Below are 15236 nucleotides of genomic sequence, written 5' to 3'. Positions count from 1 at the left end.
TTGGTTTTGTGAGTTAATGCGGAATCCAGGCGTCTTCATCCACATAACCAACGTTTATTCAACATACACGAAATAAGATTCCTGGCCATGATATTTTTACAGGCTTCACATTCATTTCAATGAACTGTTTTTCACCACTTTCCTCACTGCTAAAGGTACAAACAGGCCTTTTAACTTAACAGTGCTTTTCCTACAATCTGTTTATTCTTCAGCAAGCTTTTCTGTAAGCTTTGGAAGTCAGAAGTCATAGTCATGTTTTCTGCTAATGCTTAGTCTCCCTACAGCTACCCACTTGTCCTGTGCCCTTGTACTGTCTAATTTGGGGGAGCAGAGAAAGAAGGGAGAGAGAGATTAACAGCCCATCAAACACCAAGGGCATTTGGTTTATATCTGCCAGAGTTGTTCCGAACGTACTTTGTGGTATTGAGGGGGGAGAGTGTTACCTTATATTTATTGACAGCAATTCCTTTTCCAGAAACCTCTGATAATAATTAAGTAATGCCATTTGCATGCACAAATCACCATAGTTTGACTTGGGTGACATTTAATATTGAATCTGTCTAGGCAAAGCAATTGTAGGAATTGTATTTCCTTGGAGATCAGTCCTAAAGAATGAAAAAAGTTGAAAAGATTTTTAAAATCATTTCAGCAAAGAAATTATTCTCTTTTTTTCCAGTGACTGTGAAAATAAAGTTTCTGCTTTACAAAGGAAAATACAGTAATTAGGAAATTTGCAAATGTAAATTAGCCTGTGTTGGTCTTCGTCTTTATTTATGTCATTAAATGGAGTATTTAATTAGCATATATATTATTCAAGTTTCAATATAATCCATTTTGTAAGTCCAAGTTCAAATATAAAAATCAAAATGGGCTTGATGCCTATTGTTCACATGCAGAGCAGCTAACATAGATGTGAAGATATGATGTGAATTGAAACATTCATATTTCACAAGGAAACATCTACATTTTCTGAAATTACGGGTTGAACTCTTATTTCTAACTTTTTCTAATTTGCATACATATTAGTCCCTGTTTAAATGATGTGTTAATTCTATTCATTAGACTTCAGTGAATGCTTCTAACTCTCCTGATAATCAAGCATAGGTCCCTGGAAAGCAAATTATGGACTTCCATGTTGCAAAACACATCGTAAACGTGACATTTACCACTGCTAAGCCAACTTATGTGGAGCACTTGGCTACAGTCAGTAGGGCAGAACCCTTTTTCTTATGCTCACGGTAATAATTGTCATCTCTGAACAAGGACCTGGCTCCAGGTCCCCAAAGTCTCTTCAGAGGTGGTTGGGCACTTCACAACCACTCTGCCCTCTTGAAGTTAAAAACGCCAGTTCAGCTCTTTGGGAGAGAAAGAGTAACTTGACTCAGATCCTCATGCAAATGGCTTCAAGAAAATGGATGATCAAGAGTTTTCTGTTCCACATAATTGGATGGTGGAGACGAGAATTTGGGAGCCTATGGGGGCTCTGCAGTTCTCTTAAGAGTATTTGCCTGCTAGAGCAGGAGCCTGCAGGCTTTGTTTTGCTGCAGTTCAAGACAAGTTTGTGCTTCAAAATGTGCAAAACGGTAGCCCTGCAAGCAAAAGCATGAAGGTGGCAGAGTGCAACAGGAGCCCTTCCTTCCTTCTGAGCCAGATCCTGTAGTGAATCGCAGAAACAGTCCCTGGGAAGACAAGGGACAGCAGAACGGTGTTGGAATTTGGTGTCTGCTGTTGTGTGTTGATCTATAAATCTGTGACAATTCATCTTTTTAACTCTGGGTATAAAAGCGTTGTTATCCCAGTGGTAAACCTGAGGTGATAATTTCCCAAGGTTTTATGTTGATGGGGTGAGCCCCGAGTGGTGCCACACAGGGAGTTGCCATGTGTGCTCTGATTAATAAAAAAATTGATGGGAAGAAGAAAGATTCTTATGCCATCATTGCAAGGAAATGCTTGACATCTTTAAAGGCCTATAAGTTTAGTTTCCATCTGTTTTTTGCAGTGTCTGGGCCTTTTCAAAAGCAGCACTGATGTGCTGCAGGGAATTAATTTAGCTCTTTGTGGTAGCGGAAGGTTAGAGTTCAACATCACTGTTTTTGTTATCCACAGAGCTACACTGAGCAAGTTCCCTGTTGTATAGTTTAAAGGAATAGGTGGAGACTACTACAAAGAGACTTGTTGTCCCTGCAGCATAGTTTTATTCAAGATGCACAGAATAAGCGAGCAGAAGAGAAGAAATCACAGTATTTGATATACATTCACAGCAGCTGCTTCATCTCACCATGTCTGAATGTGTAATCTCACTCTCAGGAGCATTCTGCAAGAGAAGCAGCTGGGCGCTTCTGAACACAGAAGAAATGCTCCCATTTCACCAGCATTTGTAATAATACAAGCTGCACTTAGGCCTGTGGGGAAATGAAAAGTCCACGTTTTACTGGGAGTCTGAGATTTTGGTGTGTTTCAGTGCTGTCTGCGGGGTTTGAACTTTCACTCGGATGTCCAGTCTGTCCCTGGCAGTGCTTCCTCGCACTGAAAGAGCTTTATACCAGCTTTCTTGAGACATTCAAACCATCTGCAGCCCACTCCTTAGCTGACAAGTATGGGGTCCTGTTGACTTCGACAATATCAAGCTGGAACAGCCTGTGTTGTAATTCCCTGTGTGTTCAGCACAGAAAAGGATGCTGAAGAAAGGATGCTTTAAACCATGTTTGTGCTCCCTGTGTTCCCCTAGCCCAGAGTTTAAGGTTCACTGGGGTGGAAGACAGTGGGGGAACATTCCCCTCCCACACCTCCTTCCAACATCTTTTTTTCTTGGTGGTCCAGACTGCTCCCCACCCCAGGGAGATGTGCTGGCAACCTCACACATCATTTCTCTGGTGACTGATTGAGCTTTCCCATTGTCATTGCCCTCCACCAACCTCACTGTATTTACTAGGCTTTCTGTGCAGAAGGAGTTAAATTCATATGGGTTGGATGTTTGCTATTACAGCTCGTGTTCTGTTTTGACTTTTTTTGGTTTCATGTATTTTCCTCTTTTAAAGTTACCAGTTGTATCTGAGACCTTAACATCAGTGGACCGCTTTGTGAAAATAAATATTAATGGGATGGCTGCTGATAGCATCATATGGGTCGAAACAAATGCTTTTATAATAAATGGAATGGATTATTAATTGAGTGGTTTGGAGATAAAGCGGGATCTAAAGTGACAAGCTCATGGCACAGCAAACTGCCCTTTGCAGGAATCCAATTAGAAGTGTGAGCAGCAAATTGTAAGCAAACTTGCTGTAATCATATGGGGGCAATACAAGAGTGGAGCATAATTTGGAGCCTGGGACCTGTCCCCTTGAACGTCCCCTAATTCCCTTGAATCAACATTTAGTTACTGTCATGCCAAGTTTGCTTTCTTCAGCTCTTTCCTGGATTTGCTGCATCCCATTGGTCTAGTCCAACCAGAGGGAGACAGCATGTTTTGAAATAAAAGGGCATATCAATTAAAGGCACTGGATTCTGCTGCACGCCTGTCTGAGAAAAGTGGCTCATTTGTTAGCCTGCTGAAATTACTTTGCATTGAATAACTTGTGCTGATGTTACAGGGTTTTGCCTCATCACTTGAAGCTGTTACATTTGCCATTTCCTCAATGAGAATGTTCAGGAATTGTTTCCTTTCCAAATTGCAATGTTTGTTCATGACTTGGAAAAATAGATGGTTTGCTGCGATGTGTCATAGATAATGGTTAAATACTGCCTGCAGTAACCAAGTGCAATTGTCACAGATATATTTGAGCATCCGTGCCAGCAGATATGTCTGGTGTCCTAGCGAGTGATGTAAATTGTTCATTGGGTATGAATGGTTCAAAAAGAGTTTTTCTAAATATTATGTATCATTTTCGTCTGGCAGATGGAGTTGTGGAAGCTGCTATAGCGAGAGTTTGTGAAATTTCAGACATCCTGGGCATTGTGTGAAATAGGCTTAGCAAGCCTCAGAAATGAGGGTGCAGGATGTAAAATGAGGGTGCAGGAGTGATGAAGACCTAAGCACAGCATCTGGGAAGTTGGGGCGGTATTTTCAGACTGGTGGAGGAGCATGTGAAAAAACAACACAGAGCAAATCAATTTGTCTGTTCTGTCAAAATGGCTATGATCAGCCAGGAGGCAAATGAATAAACGGATCAACAAGTATTTCACACTTGTGTGTTCTCGACAGGAAATCACAGATCTGAAACCAAATGTCTGGGACAAAACTACCAGAAATAGTGGCAAAATACTCTGCTGTTTAGTCTGCATTTTAAGCATTTTTAGCTCACAAAACTCCTTGAATTAAAATACAGGAATAAAATAGGAAGGCTTGTTACTACCGTTCCCAATTACCAACAAAGATGGAAATTGTTGGAGTGGGTCTAAAGGCAGGACCCCTGTCGGGGCTGGAAGCTCCCTTTGCCCACGTACCCGAATGCATGGTGCTGGCCATGGTGGGTGCTGCTCTGTTTTCCCCTCCTGAGCTTCCTGTCTAATCGCTGCACTAATCGCAGCAAAAGCAGCACCACGGATCACTTAAGAGCATGGAAATGAAATGCATAAATACAGTAGGCGGAAAATGAATCTGAATTGTTGGAGGTGTCAGCACTGAACAATTCACCTAGGTGCAGACATCTCCTACGTTCCTCACGGATAGCATGCCTGCCTTTGCAGCTGTGTCACTTCGTGTGCTGTGAAAGAAAAGAAAATACTGAGACAAGAGCTTGCCTTTAATTTACATGTCTACTTCCAAGCAAGTGCCTGACGTACCCAGACACATTTCTTCATACATTAAGGAGCATTCACGTGTTTTTCCTAGATGCAAACTCCTGTTCTTGTGTTTTTTTTTTTCTTTTTTTCCTCAGTCCCACATTTGTCAATACTGAAAGGTTATAAGGAGCTTAATAAAAGGTAGATTAAAGCTTTGGAAATCATGCAAAAAGGAGAACAGTCTATAAATAGAAAATATATTAAACAGTATCTGGCGTTAAGGAATCTACTAATTAACATAGGTTGACTGAATTTCCTGTTTTTCTTATTTGCAATGAACTTTTATCTTGAATCAAGATGTTCTCCTCACTGTGATTAGCTTTGTTATTAGATGTTTCTACAGACTGATTAAGACAATGGGAAAGCAATAGTTTATTTGCCCAAGTGTATTCTTACTGAAAAAGAGTTTGTCATGAGGATGAAAGCATTCTGAATTTTCAGAATAATTTAGAATGATTCCTTAAAGGCAAAGTCTCTTCTACATCTGTTGCTTTGTGATTTTTCAGTTCTTGACTCTTCTGTATAATTGGGGGCCTGTCAATATACTTCATGATGACTTTGCTGATACGCCTCATGCTTTGAGTCCCCACGTGCTATAAAAGTGCATTTCCTTGACACTGAAATTTAAGGGGCTTTGAATGAGCCATAGGCTTGAAGCTTCAAAGATGTCCTTGTTCTTAATAAATACTTTGAAAGGGGAACTCTTTCTCGCTTTATTTCAAGTTCTTTCAGGATGATCCTTGTAGTTCCCTCTGCCTCGTGTTATAGTGGATATAGTGGTCTTCGTTACTTGCTTATAATATTTCTAGATTTTTTTATTATGGCTTATTTGGTCTGCGGAGATGGTAATTTGAAATAAGCATGGTTTTTACTTTACGTGCTCATTTATTATGCCTAAGTATGCTTAATACTGCTTACCACTTCTTGGTATTAATCAGATTTTTCTTACAATATCAATTATCTTGGGATTTGTTTGATGTTACTGCTATTGCTGATACTGTTTACTTTTTAGAAACATTGTAGCAGAAAACACTGCAGTGTTTAATGCAGATACTACTGGACTGATCCTACTGATGCAGGGACGGTTTGTGCTTATCTATGAATTGATGTGGGTCTGTTGTCTTTAGCGAAGGGAGCCCAGGGGCTATGTTTATACCCCACTGATTGTCCTGTTTGACCAGAACTCCACTTCAGCTCATACAACTTGCTTCTCTGCAAGATAGCTCTATGAGGGCAGAGCTATGCCTGAGATACTTAGCCCGGCAGATAAGGAGTATTGGAGCAGGCAGAGCTCACACTAGCATGGCTGCATCTCTCCTGGCATCCCAGATAGGTCGCTGGGGTCTGACTCGAGTATTTTTACAGAGCTTGTTAGAGATGTGTTCAGCATACTAGGGCAGAATACACAGTGCAGCATTTCTCAGTGCTTTGACTCAATGGACATCATCTTATTGTCTCTGATATTTGTGCTTCCTTGTCACATTTGTTAACCTATGAATGCAAGAAACTCATTAAAGCAATGCTTCAGACACGCATACGCCAGGCTTCCACAGAGCTCTTGAGTCACTACCGCATTAGTACCAACAGCAGCAAGAAGCGAGTCGCCAAGTGGGTTGATTGATAGCAAGATTAATGATCCTCAAGACTTCTGTCCAGGTTTATTATTTGGCGGCTTACAAATCTTTGCTTTCAGGGAGATGGGTGGGGAAGGAGGACCAGCTGGCTGCCACCCGGTCTGTCTGTATTAGCGTGATGAGGTGACGTACGCAGCCCTGTCGGAGCGCTACCATTAAGCAGTGTATTCTCAGTGTTCTCATTATCCCGCAGGTACTAAATAATTTGCTTCTCTGCTCTTGGTGCCAGCTGCTCTTTTCTTTTCCTTTGTGCTATGCTTCTAAAGGTGTCGTTTTGTTCCATGACTAATTGTGTTCTAAACAGAGTTAAGAGAAGATAAAAAATTAAAAATTAAAAAAATAAGTAGCAGTTTCTTTCTGAAGTGGCCAGTGGAAAAGGCCCACCTTCTAAATACACAGTAATGAAAAGAGGAAGGAAATAATTACATTTTTAATATTTTATCCTGGCCCCAATACAGTGAACATGAAATATGGCCAGCAACGTTGGGAAATCTTCCTAGTTTCTCCCATGCAGTTTTAATCCAGGCACAAGTGGACATGTCTGATGAGGAAGAGTCCACTTCCCATCAAGCAGTTCATTATATTTAATAAACTGTGGCATTTCGGCCTGAAGTGGTCAGGGCCTTCAAAACAGAAAAGTTGTGCCTGATGTGTTAGCACATTCTTGTATTCCGTTTAGGTCCTTGTCTGTAGCTTGGGATACCTAAAATAATTGTCAGTTGAATGTCCTGATTCAGAGAAGGAACATTTTAGCAACAAGAACAGTAGAGCTCTTCTATTTTGAGAGCTGAGGTAGGATTAATTAGGGACATTTAGGTGAATGTTCCAAGCAGAAGCCAAATCTCTCCTGGCCTCTCTTAGCTGGGATCATCTCTGTATCGTGCTTCTTACAACACAACTTTGATCCATGAATTACACTTTGCATTTAAAAATACCTGCATCTTAACTTCCTGGTGTGCTACCCTCGCTCTTTTTTTCCTTCTTTCCTCTTCTGAGATTCATTCCCAAAGGGAATTCATGTCCCGAAATGATAATATCAAGTGTGCCCAATTTTGAGTTCTTAAAGGTGCTACTAAAAGCTCCTTTCTAGTAAGAGGCAATCTTCATTGATTGCTGCAGTTCTCGTGATTACAGAACAACTCTTCACTTGGCTACATTTAGCTTCCTTCTGTGAGAAAGTTTTCGCTTCCCTTTTAATATTATGTTACGTTTGGGGCATTGGAAGTGCACGTTTTGTAGGAATTGCCTGGGGTATTATTTAATTGGAAAAGGCATGCGTTTGTTTTCCTCTGATTTTCTAGTCTTTGTGGTATGAATGTTGCACTAAATAAATAGTTGGCTCAGGGAAAGGAAAATGAGTGCATCAAGCTTCCCTTTGCTTTTAAAACTATGCCTAATTTTTAAACCATTTTAAGATACCACCCATAGCTTTTTCTACCCCATTTTTGCCCGAAGACATTAAAAATTTGAGCGGTAATGCATACGCTAAGAAGCTTGTTCTCTTGCAGCAGCAAATACTGATGAGTAAAGTAAGCCCGTTCAGTCATCTGTAAAATTGCTGAGTGTATCCAACACAGCTGTTGTGAGTATTGATTAAAGCAGGAGGGGAAGGCCTGATGCTGCTGGCCCTGTCAGAGGTCACCGGGAGAGTAATTAGCTACCAAGTGGTACAGGGCCAAGTGTCATCACAAATAAGGGTTCACGATCGTCTTTGCCATTCTCCAGGGACCACAGCAAGATGGGATAAGGAAGCGTGGAAAATGTTTGTGCTGAGTTAAACTACAATTTATCCACTTACAATTTGCAGTTAGAGAGCTTTCTGAGTGCATTTCTCCGTTGGCCACCTGGGCGCTTTCTGGTCGCACAGCTGATGAAGGGGGGGATGACTTGAAAGCAGCTCGTCTTGGTGTGTGCTGTTAGCCATTTCAATACCCTTCTAAAAATGATTATTTCTTGTCTAATGTCTGAGTTCAGTACCATACGTGATTTAAATGGGTGTGTAGTCTGGTGCAGGAAGATGCCGTCTAAATCCAGGATCTCAGAGGATAGGAAGAAGAGGATTTTTAATTTTGTGGAGAGCTGTGTAGTCAGCTGGCAAATATAGGCCATCAATATTAAATTAGCTGTCTTTCTGTGTCAAAAATCCCTTGCCTTGTTTGCAGATTAGTTTTTCAGATGGCGAATTTTTCTAGTTGTTTGTTCTTCATCACAAATACTGCCTCAGATTTTTACACACCTTTTTTTTTTTTTCCATCTACCTTTTCTCAGCATTTTTCCTGTCTTTCTCTGCGACTTAGTAGTATGTGTAGTTCTAAGTATGTGTGGTTGGACTGGTGATTAGCACTTGGATCGTTTTAGCATCTATGGGACTGTGTTGGTGCACAAGTGACTAGTGTGGAAAGCATTTCTCCTTGCCCGGAGGAAGTCCTCTGAAAGGAACAGCCTACTTTTCACCATTCTGCCTGCCAAACACTTGGCAGCTGTGAACTCCTGAAATCTATCCATGTACTGTCTAGACCTCTCCAGTTATCATATCTGTACGATGCTTAACACTGCTCAGGAAGATTACAGGCAGAAATTGCTTTGTGGGGAGAAGGTGAATCGTCTTCAGGAGGGATATGCAGGAGAATCAGCATTATAACAGGGAAATTTTCCTCCTTTTTCAGCTCTCCTTCACCATCTTGGTTTTTGTGCGTTCCTACTTTGTATATCCTCCCATAGCTCAACTTCAGTAAGCCTTCACGGCGTTACTGTTCCAGCACAGCATAGGTTCTTTTGTAGCTCAGCTTTTGGATTCTGATCTTTAAGCGTAAAGACCTGAGAAGGAAAATAATTGAAGAAAATTGGGGCAATATAAGCCATTTTATGGCTAAAAAAGAGAAAATGCAGATGCCCTTCTGATACAATGAATGGAATATCACTGCTCCATGCTGGTCACTTATTCATATTCATAAGATCAGCTTTTTCCATGTGTTTTTTTCTTCTCTTTTTCTTCTTAACGCTTGAGTCAGTTTTATTGCTCATAGAAATCAGTGACTGATGACCCCAGCTAGAGCAGTGCAGACTGCAGACAGCTGCTGTCCAGGCTCCCATCCACTGCTCTGCTGGTGACACGGTCATGATTTGCAGCACTTCTGTTGTTCCATAGTCTGCGGCTCTTTTCTGAGGAGTCATTGCCAATTCTGACAGTGACAAATGCTTGCCAAGGAATAGTGAAGCTAGTTTAAAGTGCAGAGCCATGTGTTACTAGTACACTTGACTGCATACATACTCTGCTTTTGGTGCCAGCAGAAGCCAATCTTAATTGTGTCTCCTGGAAAACATGCAAAACAGTTCAGTGAGAATCTGAAGCATCTTTTCTTCTATTGAAAGTGAAAACGATTGTGCAGAGGTAGTGAAAGGGATAATTTCCTGTCTTTGTGGCCTTATTCGGTAGTTATTTGCAGACCCCCCCATGATGGAGGAGCATGATGAATGAACGCCCGTATCCAGGTTGCGTTCGATAAAGAATAAGCCGTGTCCTGAGCAGCCTGGTATAAAGGTCTGTTACAGATCCTGGTTTGACTTCTGTTCAGTCTTGCCTGTGCTGCCTACCAGCCAAGGACTGTGTGTGAAAGTAGGGTGGCTGCAGCACCTCTTCATCAATAAATGTACGTTCTGCAGAGTTCCTGTCTGTGAGAGGCTGTTTCTGGAGGAAGGGTACCCAGAGGACAAGGTTTGCCCTGCACTGATGATAGCGAATAGGCCTCCAGGACCCTTTCAAGCCATCTGCCCTAAATTGGTCATGCTTTAGGAGGTAATGACCCAAGAAGAGAGTAGCTGCAAAGAAACCAGGAGTCTAGAGCTCCTCAGTGCTATTACAGAAATAAAGAAGAGTAAATCTGCCTAGCCTCAGAGAGGGAATACATGCTGGCTCCAGCCAACAGAAGCTGCTGTGGAAAGAAAGAGTAGATCCCTGATGGACAAGGGATCAGTGACCATGCCAGGCACTTCAGCGTGTAAGGCAGGACACGGCCCTTGGGTGTCCCCAGGAAGCGAAGCATTCTCCTTTGGTATTTCCCGTGTTCGGCCGCTGTTCTGGCGGAGTCAGCCAGCCACTGCAGGGGCGATCATTTGCCCTGCTGCAATAATCCCCTGCTCCTTCTCTTCCTGCCTCAGCTGCTCCTGAGCAGTGCAGATCCCTCGCCTGTCAGCGCAGATCAGGGGATGCTGCCTGTGCGAGACGGAGCACAAAGGAGTAAAGGCCAAACGCTGCCCTCAGAGCGGGTCCCAGCACTGCCATCGGCTGCAGCACGCGCTGTGTGTTTGTATTGGCAGCAGAATTAACTAAACACTGAGGCATTATCTTCTAGGCAAAAATAAAATGCATCCATGCTTCCAGGCCGTCGTGTGATCTGGTTCTCCCTCTTGCTTTTAGATGAGCATGAAGGAGAAGCTGCTTGAGGTTTATTAACTAATAACCAAGGAAACCTGTTTTGAGTGTCAAAATCTCACGAGGCATCTCTTCTTTTGCAGAAGCTAATCTGGTGTTTTGCTCAGCGGAGATGGAACAAGCATTTAACCTAGCTAATCAGGACCATCTCTTGGCATATTTTTTTTGCTTGCAGTGTGATAATGAGGTGCTGCTGCTCTGGACTTTGCATTCTGTTAGCTTCCTTTAATAAAGCGCTGTTGGTATCTCTGCAAAAAGATTCTGGGCAGGGGGATGCTCTCCCTAACGTCATCTTTGCATTCCAGACCCTGCCTCTGCTCCTTCTCTCGGGAGATGCTAATCTCGTAGTCTTTTACTTTCTGCATTTCGGTCCATATGTGACAATTGTGTATCTGATCACCACAATCTCGCACAGTTATTGTACCCCAGGGAAAGGGAGCCAAAAAACATATGGGGCTAGAGAAAATTGTGTGCTTCGCTGCACACAAGCCTATTTCAGAGACAGCAGACTCTTTGGTATACTGCAGAAAAGACATGGGCTCTCTGAAATCTTTTGGAATTGAAATCAGGGCTGTGATTTGCTTTTGCTCAGCCTCTGCTGAGTACAAGAATTACTCTAAAATTAGTGTTTCAATTGCTAAAATTTTAATAAAATCATTTATGCCATTGACAAATTCAGATTGCTCATTCACTAAGGACTGCTTCTGTCGGAAGAAAAAGCTCATATTTTTTTCCTGCTGACAGTGTCGGTTTTCTGAGCAAATGGACACACGGGCACAAATACCTGAACGTGTATACACCCTGGGGTCAAAAGTTACAGGCTGAAGTGCTCATCATGAAAACAGTTGTAGACTTGCAGCTTGTCAAGCCCTGCATCCATTCCCACCTCTCTCCATGGCTGCTTGTCCAATGACTTGAAATAAGCAATTTTCTGCTCTCACCCCTTCCCTTTATCCAGCCCTCCCAATATACACAGATTCACTGCAGCCTTTTGTAGCTGTAGCAACTGCTGCCACTTAAGGTTTGTATACCGACGGGAAGGTAACGGGCAGAAGAACATGCCAGGGAAGAGATAGGAGCACCCTAAAGTAGGGAAGAAGACAGTTACTGAAATGGCTTCCCATAGCCTCAATTCCAACTATCAGTACGTATTACAACAAGCTAGATGCGTTTGCAGAAGGCTCTTCTTGGGTCCAGACAGCTCCTTACCTGGTCAGTCCCAGGCTAAAAAATGGCTGTTATCCAAACTGGGCGGCTTGTGGGCATCTGTCTGGTGCCCCAAGGTGTATGCTCCCTCCTGGAGCTGCACAGAGGAGAGGCACAAGAGTAAGCAGAGGCCCAGTAAGCAGATCTTGCTGGAAAATTCATGGAGTGAGTTTGTGAAACCCATTGTAAAAGGCCTTTTGAAGATCAGTCTGCTTTATCCTGCTCTCAAGTTTGAGCCTATTCCCATCGGTGCTGTCTTACCCTGTCACCAGGAGCCCCTGAGAGATGGGGGAGTCATCAGGACGTGGGTGTAGCGAGCTCAGATGTAGAGGATAAACTTGGATAACTTGGAAAACAGCAATTGTGAGCAGGTTAAAAAACCTTTGAGAGGTATGTCTTCACGTAACTTGCCAGTATCTAGCATTGTAAAGTGATGAGCACGCTGTATTATGTACAAGTGAACATAAGACAAGGGTGTATTTTATGTGATGTTTGTAACTGAGAAAACCTTTATTCGGATTGTGTGGTTGCCTTTTCAAAAACAGCTGCAGAAGGTCTACCAGGAATAAAATACAGAATTGTTAATGACATTAATGATTGCAGCGAACTTTGCTATGTGAAATACTCATTTAAAACGTTGTTATTCCGCCGTTGTGCTCAGCAGAGATATGCTGCACTGGGTGCTCAGCTATCGCCATCGCGGGCCTTGCAGTATCACACGGTGTGATTATGCAATACAATTACATGTTTTGAGGCTATTAAGGAAAAGCTATCTTACAGCTGCACTAAAAAAAAAAAAAAAGCGTAATGCCAGCCTAACAGAGTCTCTCGGAGTCTAAAATAACAAATTACAAAAAATAATTGCTTTTCTTAAGTATCGTCAGCTTAAAAAAATCCTGTAAATCCCTATGTAAAGGTCTGTCCTTTTATCAAACACCTTCTTAAGGCCTTCATTACCAGGAGAAGCAGTTCAAGGATTTCTGTAGTATTGACTCAAGGGAAAGAGCCCCAAATATATCAAAATCAGGAACATTTTGCCTGTTTCATATTCATAGTTTCTTCTTTATGTGTGACTGATTTATTCTGCTCTGTGCCCCCAGGGTGTGCATTGTCCAAAATAAAGGCTGCCAAAAAAAATGAGACCGGGGAGCGAGTAGGGTGGGGGGAGTTTAACCGATGCTTTTAAATGCTGAGGCTATTGCGCATCTTGCATCCTCGTGTGTGAACTCACCTTATGGTGTTTCTTAACAAAAACATACCGACTAAATAAATAACTTCAGCACAATGCAAGACATGGTGTCTGAAAATAGAAAGCTGCTATGAGACAGTTGCTCCGTGCTGCGCAATATGCCCTTTCCTGCTTCTGTATTGTCTTAAGTTGTACTTGTGCTGCTACAGCATGTGCTTGCATTACAAAGCGCTCTGATTGTGGGCTAGAAAGTACAAATGCATAGAAAGCAAGTGCCTGTGATTATTTTTGGTTCTGGTTTTGCCTAGGAGAGTGGTTTGCTTTTCAGCGACTTTTTTGCTCTCTGGCACATATGGATGTTGAAAACAAAGCGAGCACAAATTACTTTGACCGTGTCAGCAAAGCCGGCTCAGCAGAGTGGGCTCTCTATGCAGAGCACAATGCCCAAATTACAGAGGAGCAGACTGCAAGGCAGAAACTTAGAAGCCACTCCATGCAAATATGTTTCAGCAAGGAAAACGGCAACTTGACAAAAGGCGCAGCTCGGAAGGCCGCCTGCAAACTTTGCCCAGGTGTTGAGCAGTTCATTAAGGGCTGCAGCGAAGGGCATCTTTCTGCAATGGGAAGCTATTGTTAAGTGCCCCTGACAGATGAGAGCAGACCCTTCTCGTGTCACAATAGCTGCTCAGACCAAGCAAGACTCATTAAATATTCAGTTCCAGCCTCAAGCAGCTCATTAAGTCAGCAATGAGCAGTGACGCTGGTGTTGGAAAACCCTGCCTCGGTTAACATCACCATGCAGAGTCTCCTCGGATCTCTTCATGTTGTTCTGCTCAGTACCTTTTCTGTGATGACCAGCTTGTGCTCTCTCCTTTGCCTTAAATACAGGTAAAAAAAAAAAAAAAAAAAAAAAAAAGTCAGGCGGATTTAAGTTCTCCTATTCTTTATAGGCCTTTTCAGAGCTGAGTCCTGGGGCCCAAGCTAAGTGTCTATTGCATTTTTCTGTAGCAGCATATGTAATACAAGTTTGCAGGAGGAGGATGGGATGAGGGTTATATGGCTCTGGTGTTTAAAAAAATATAGAAATGTTTGAAGGATAGCTTCTGTAGCAGAACATCGTGACATGCAGCAGTTACAGATGCTATATTACTGTCTGTCTGCTGATACATGGCATAAACCTTTACGGTAAGTATGTGTTCCCTAGAAATGTTAGTGTCTTGGGTGGATTTGGCTTGAACTGTATGCTGAATATGTTTCTTGTGTGCAGTTTCTTTCTGGATGATGTATGTGAAACCTGTTTTGCAACCACTGACTTTTGCGAGGATAATTCCATATTCAGTGGTACTTAGGAATAATGTGCAGAGGCATTTATGATGGGTGGATGTCAGATGTCAGTGAATTAGAGCACACCAGAATCTGGAATTAGGATTGAAATTGTTGAAAACTCAAGTATGTTTTCACTTACTGATTTTTTTTAAACTTTAATATCTGAAATTGTGGAGCAGAAATGGAGAAGCCAAAGATGCGCAGAAGTTTGGGGCTTTTTCACACCCTGAACCTTTTTTTTATTTTCCCTTTAACAGAAAGTGTTTTCAGACTGCCCATTTCTATGTGGAGGACAGCAGCTCACCCCGTGTGGTCCCCAATGAAAGTATTCCCATTATACCTATTCCAGGTAAGACGGGCTTTATCTCCTGTGTTTGTGCTATTTGGAGTCTGGTTTAATTACGTAAAGAGAACGTTTTATTAAATCACGTGTATTTTTATAGAAATTTGTGTTATCAATGCTGCTTCATTTATTTTAAGATGCTTTGCAGTGGGGCTCTGAGTCCCAATGCTGTACTTTTGCAGAGGCATCTCTCCCACATTGTTTTAATAGGAATTTCAGAGTAACCTTTGTCAAATGTCAAGACCACAAGCAACACGTCTTAAAAACACTAACGCATTGCATCCAAGGCGAAACAAACTGCTCTGTCGGGGTGGGTTGTGGACA

At 42.2% G+C, this 15236-nt stretch overlaps 1 protein-coding gene across 4 annotated transcripts in view; it reads left to right on the top strand.

Moving 5' to 3' along the window:
- PTPRG (protein tyrosine phosphatase receptor type G) overlaps positions 1-15236 on the top strand; it is a 410991-nt gene that overhangs the window by 352528 nt on the left and 43227 nt on the right. For all 4 annotated transcript variants that reach the window (XM_080606410.1, XM_080606411.1, XM_080606412.1 and 1 more), the window contains one exon: positions 14827-14918. In XM_080606410.1, coding sequence (XP_080462536.1) covers positions 14827-14918 — 92 coding nt within the window. The remainder of the gene's footprint in view (positions 1-14826; positions 14919-15236) is intronic.

The sequence above is a fragment of the Anser brachyrhynchus genome, assembly GCF_964034855.1.
Source record: "Anser brachyrhynchus genome assembly, chromosome: 10".
Lineage (NCBI taxonomy): Eukaryota > Metazoa > Chordata > Aves > Anseriformes > Anatidae > Anser > Anser brachyrhynchus.
Note: the sequence above shows the minus strand (reverse complement) of the source record. Positions and strands in the feature narration are given on the sequence as shown.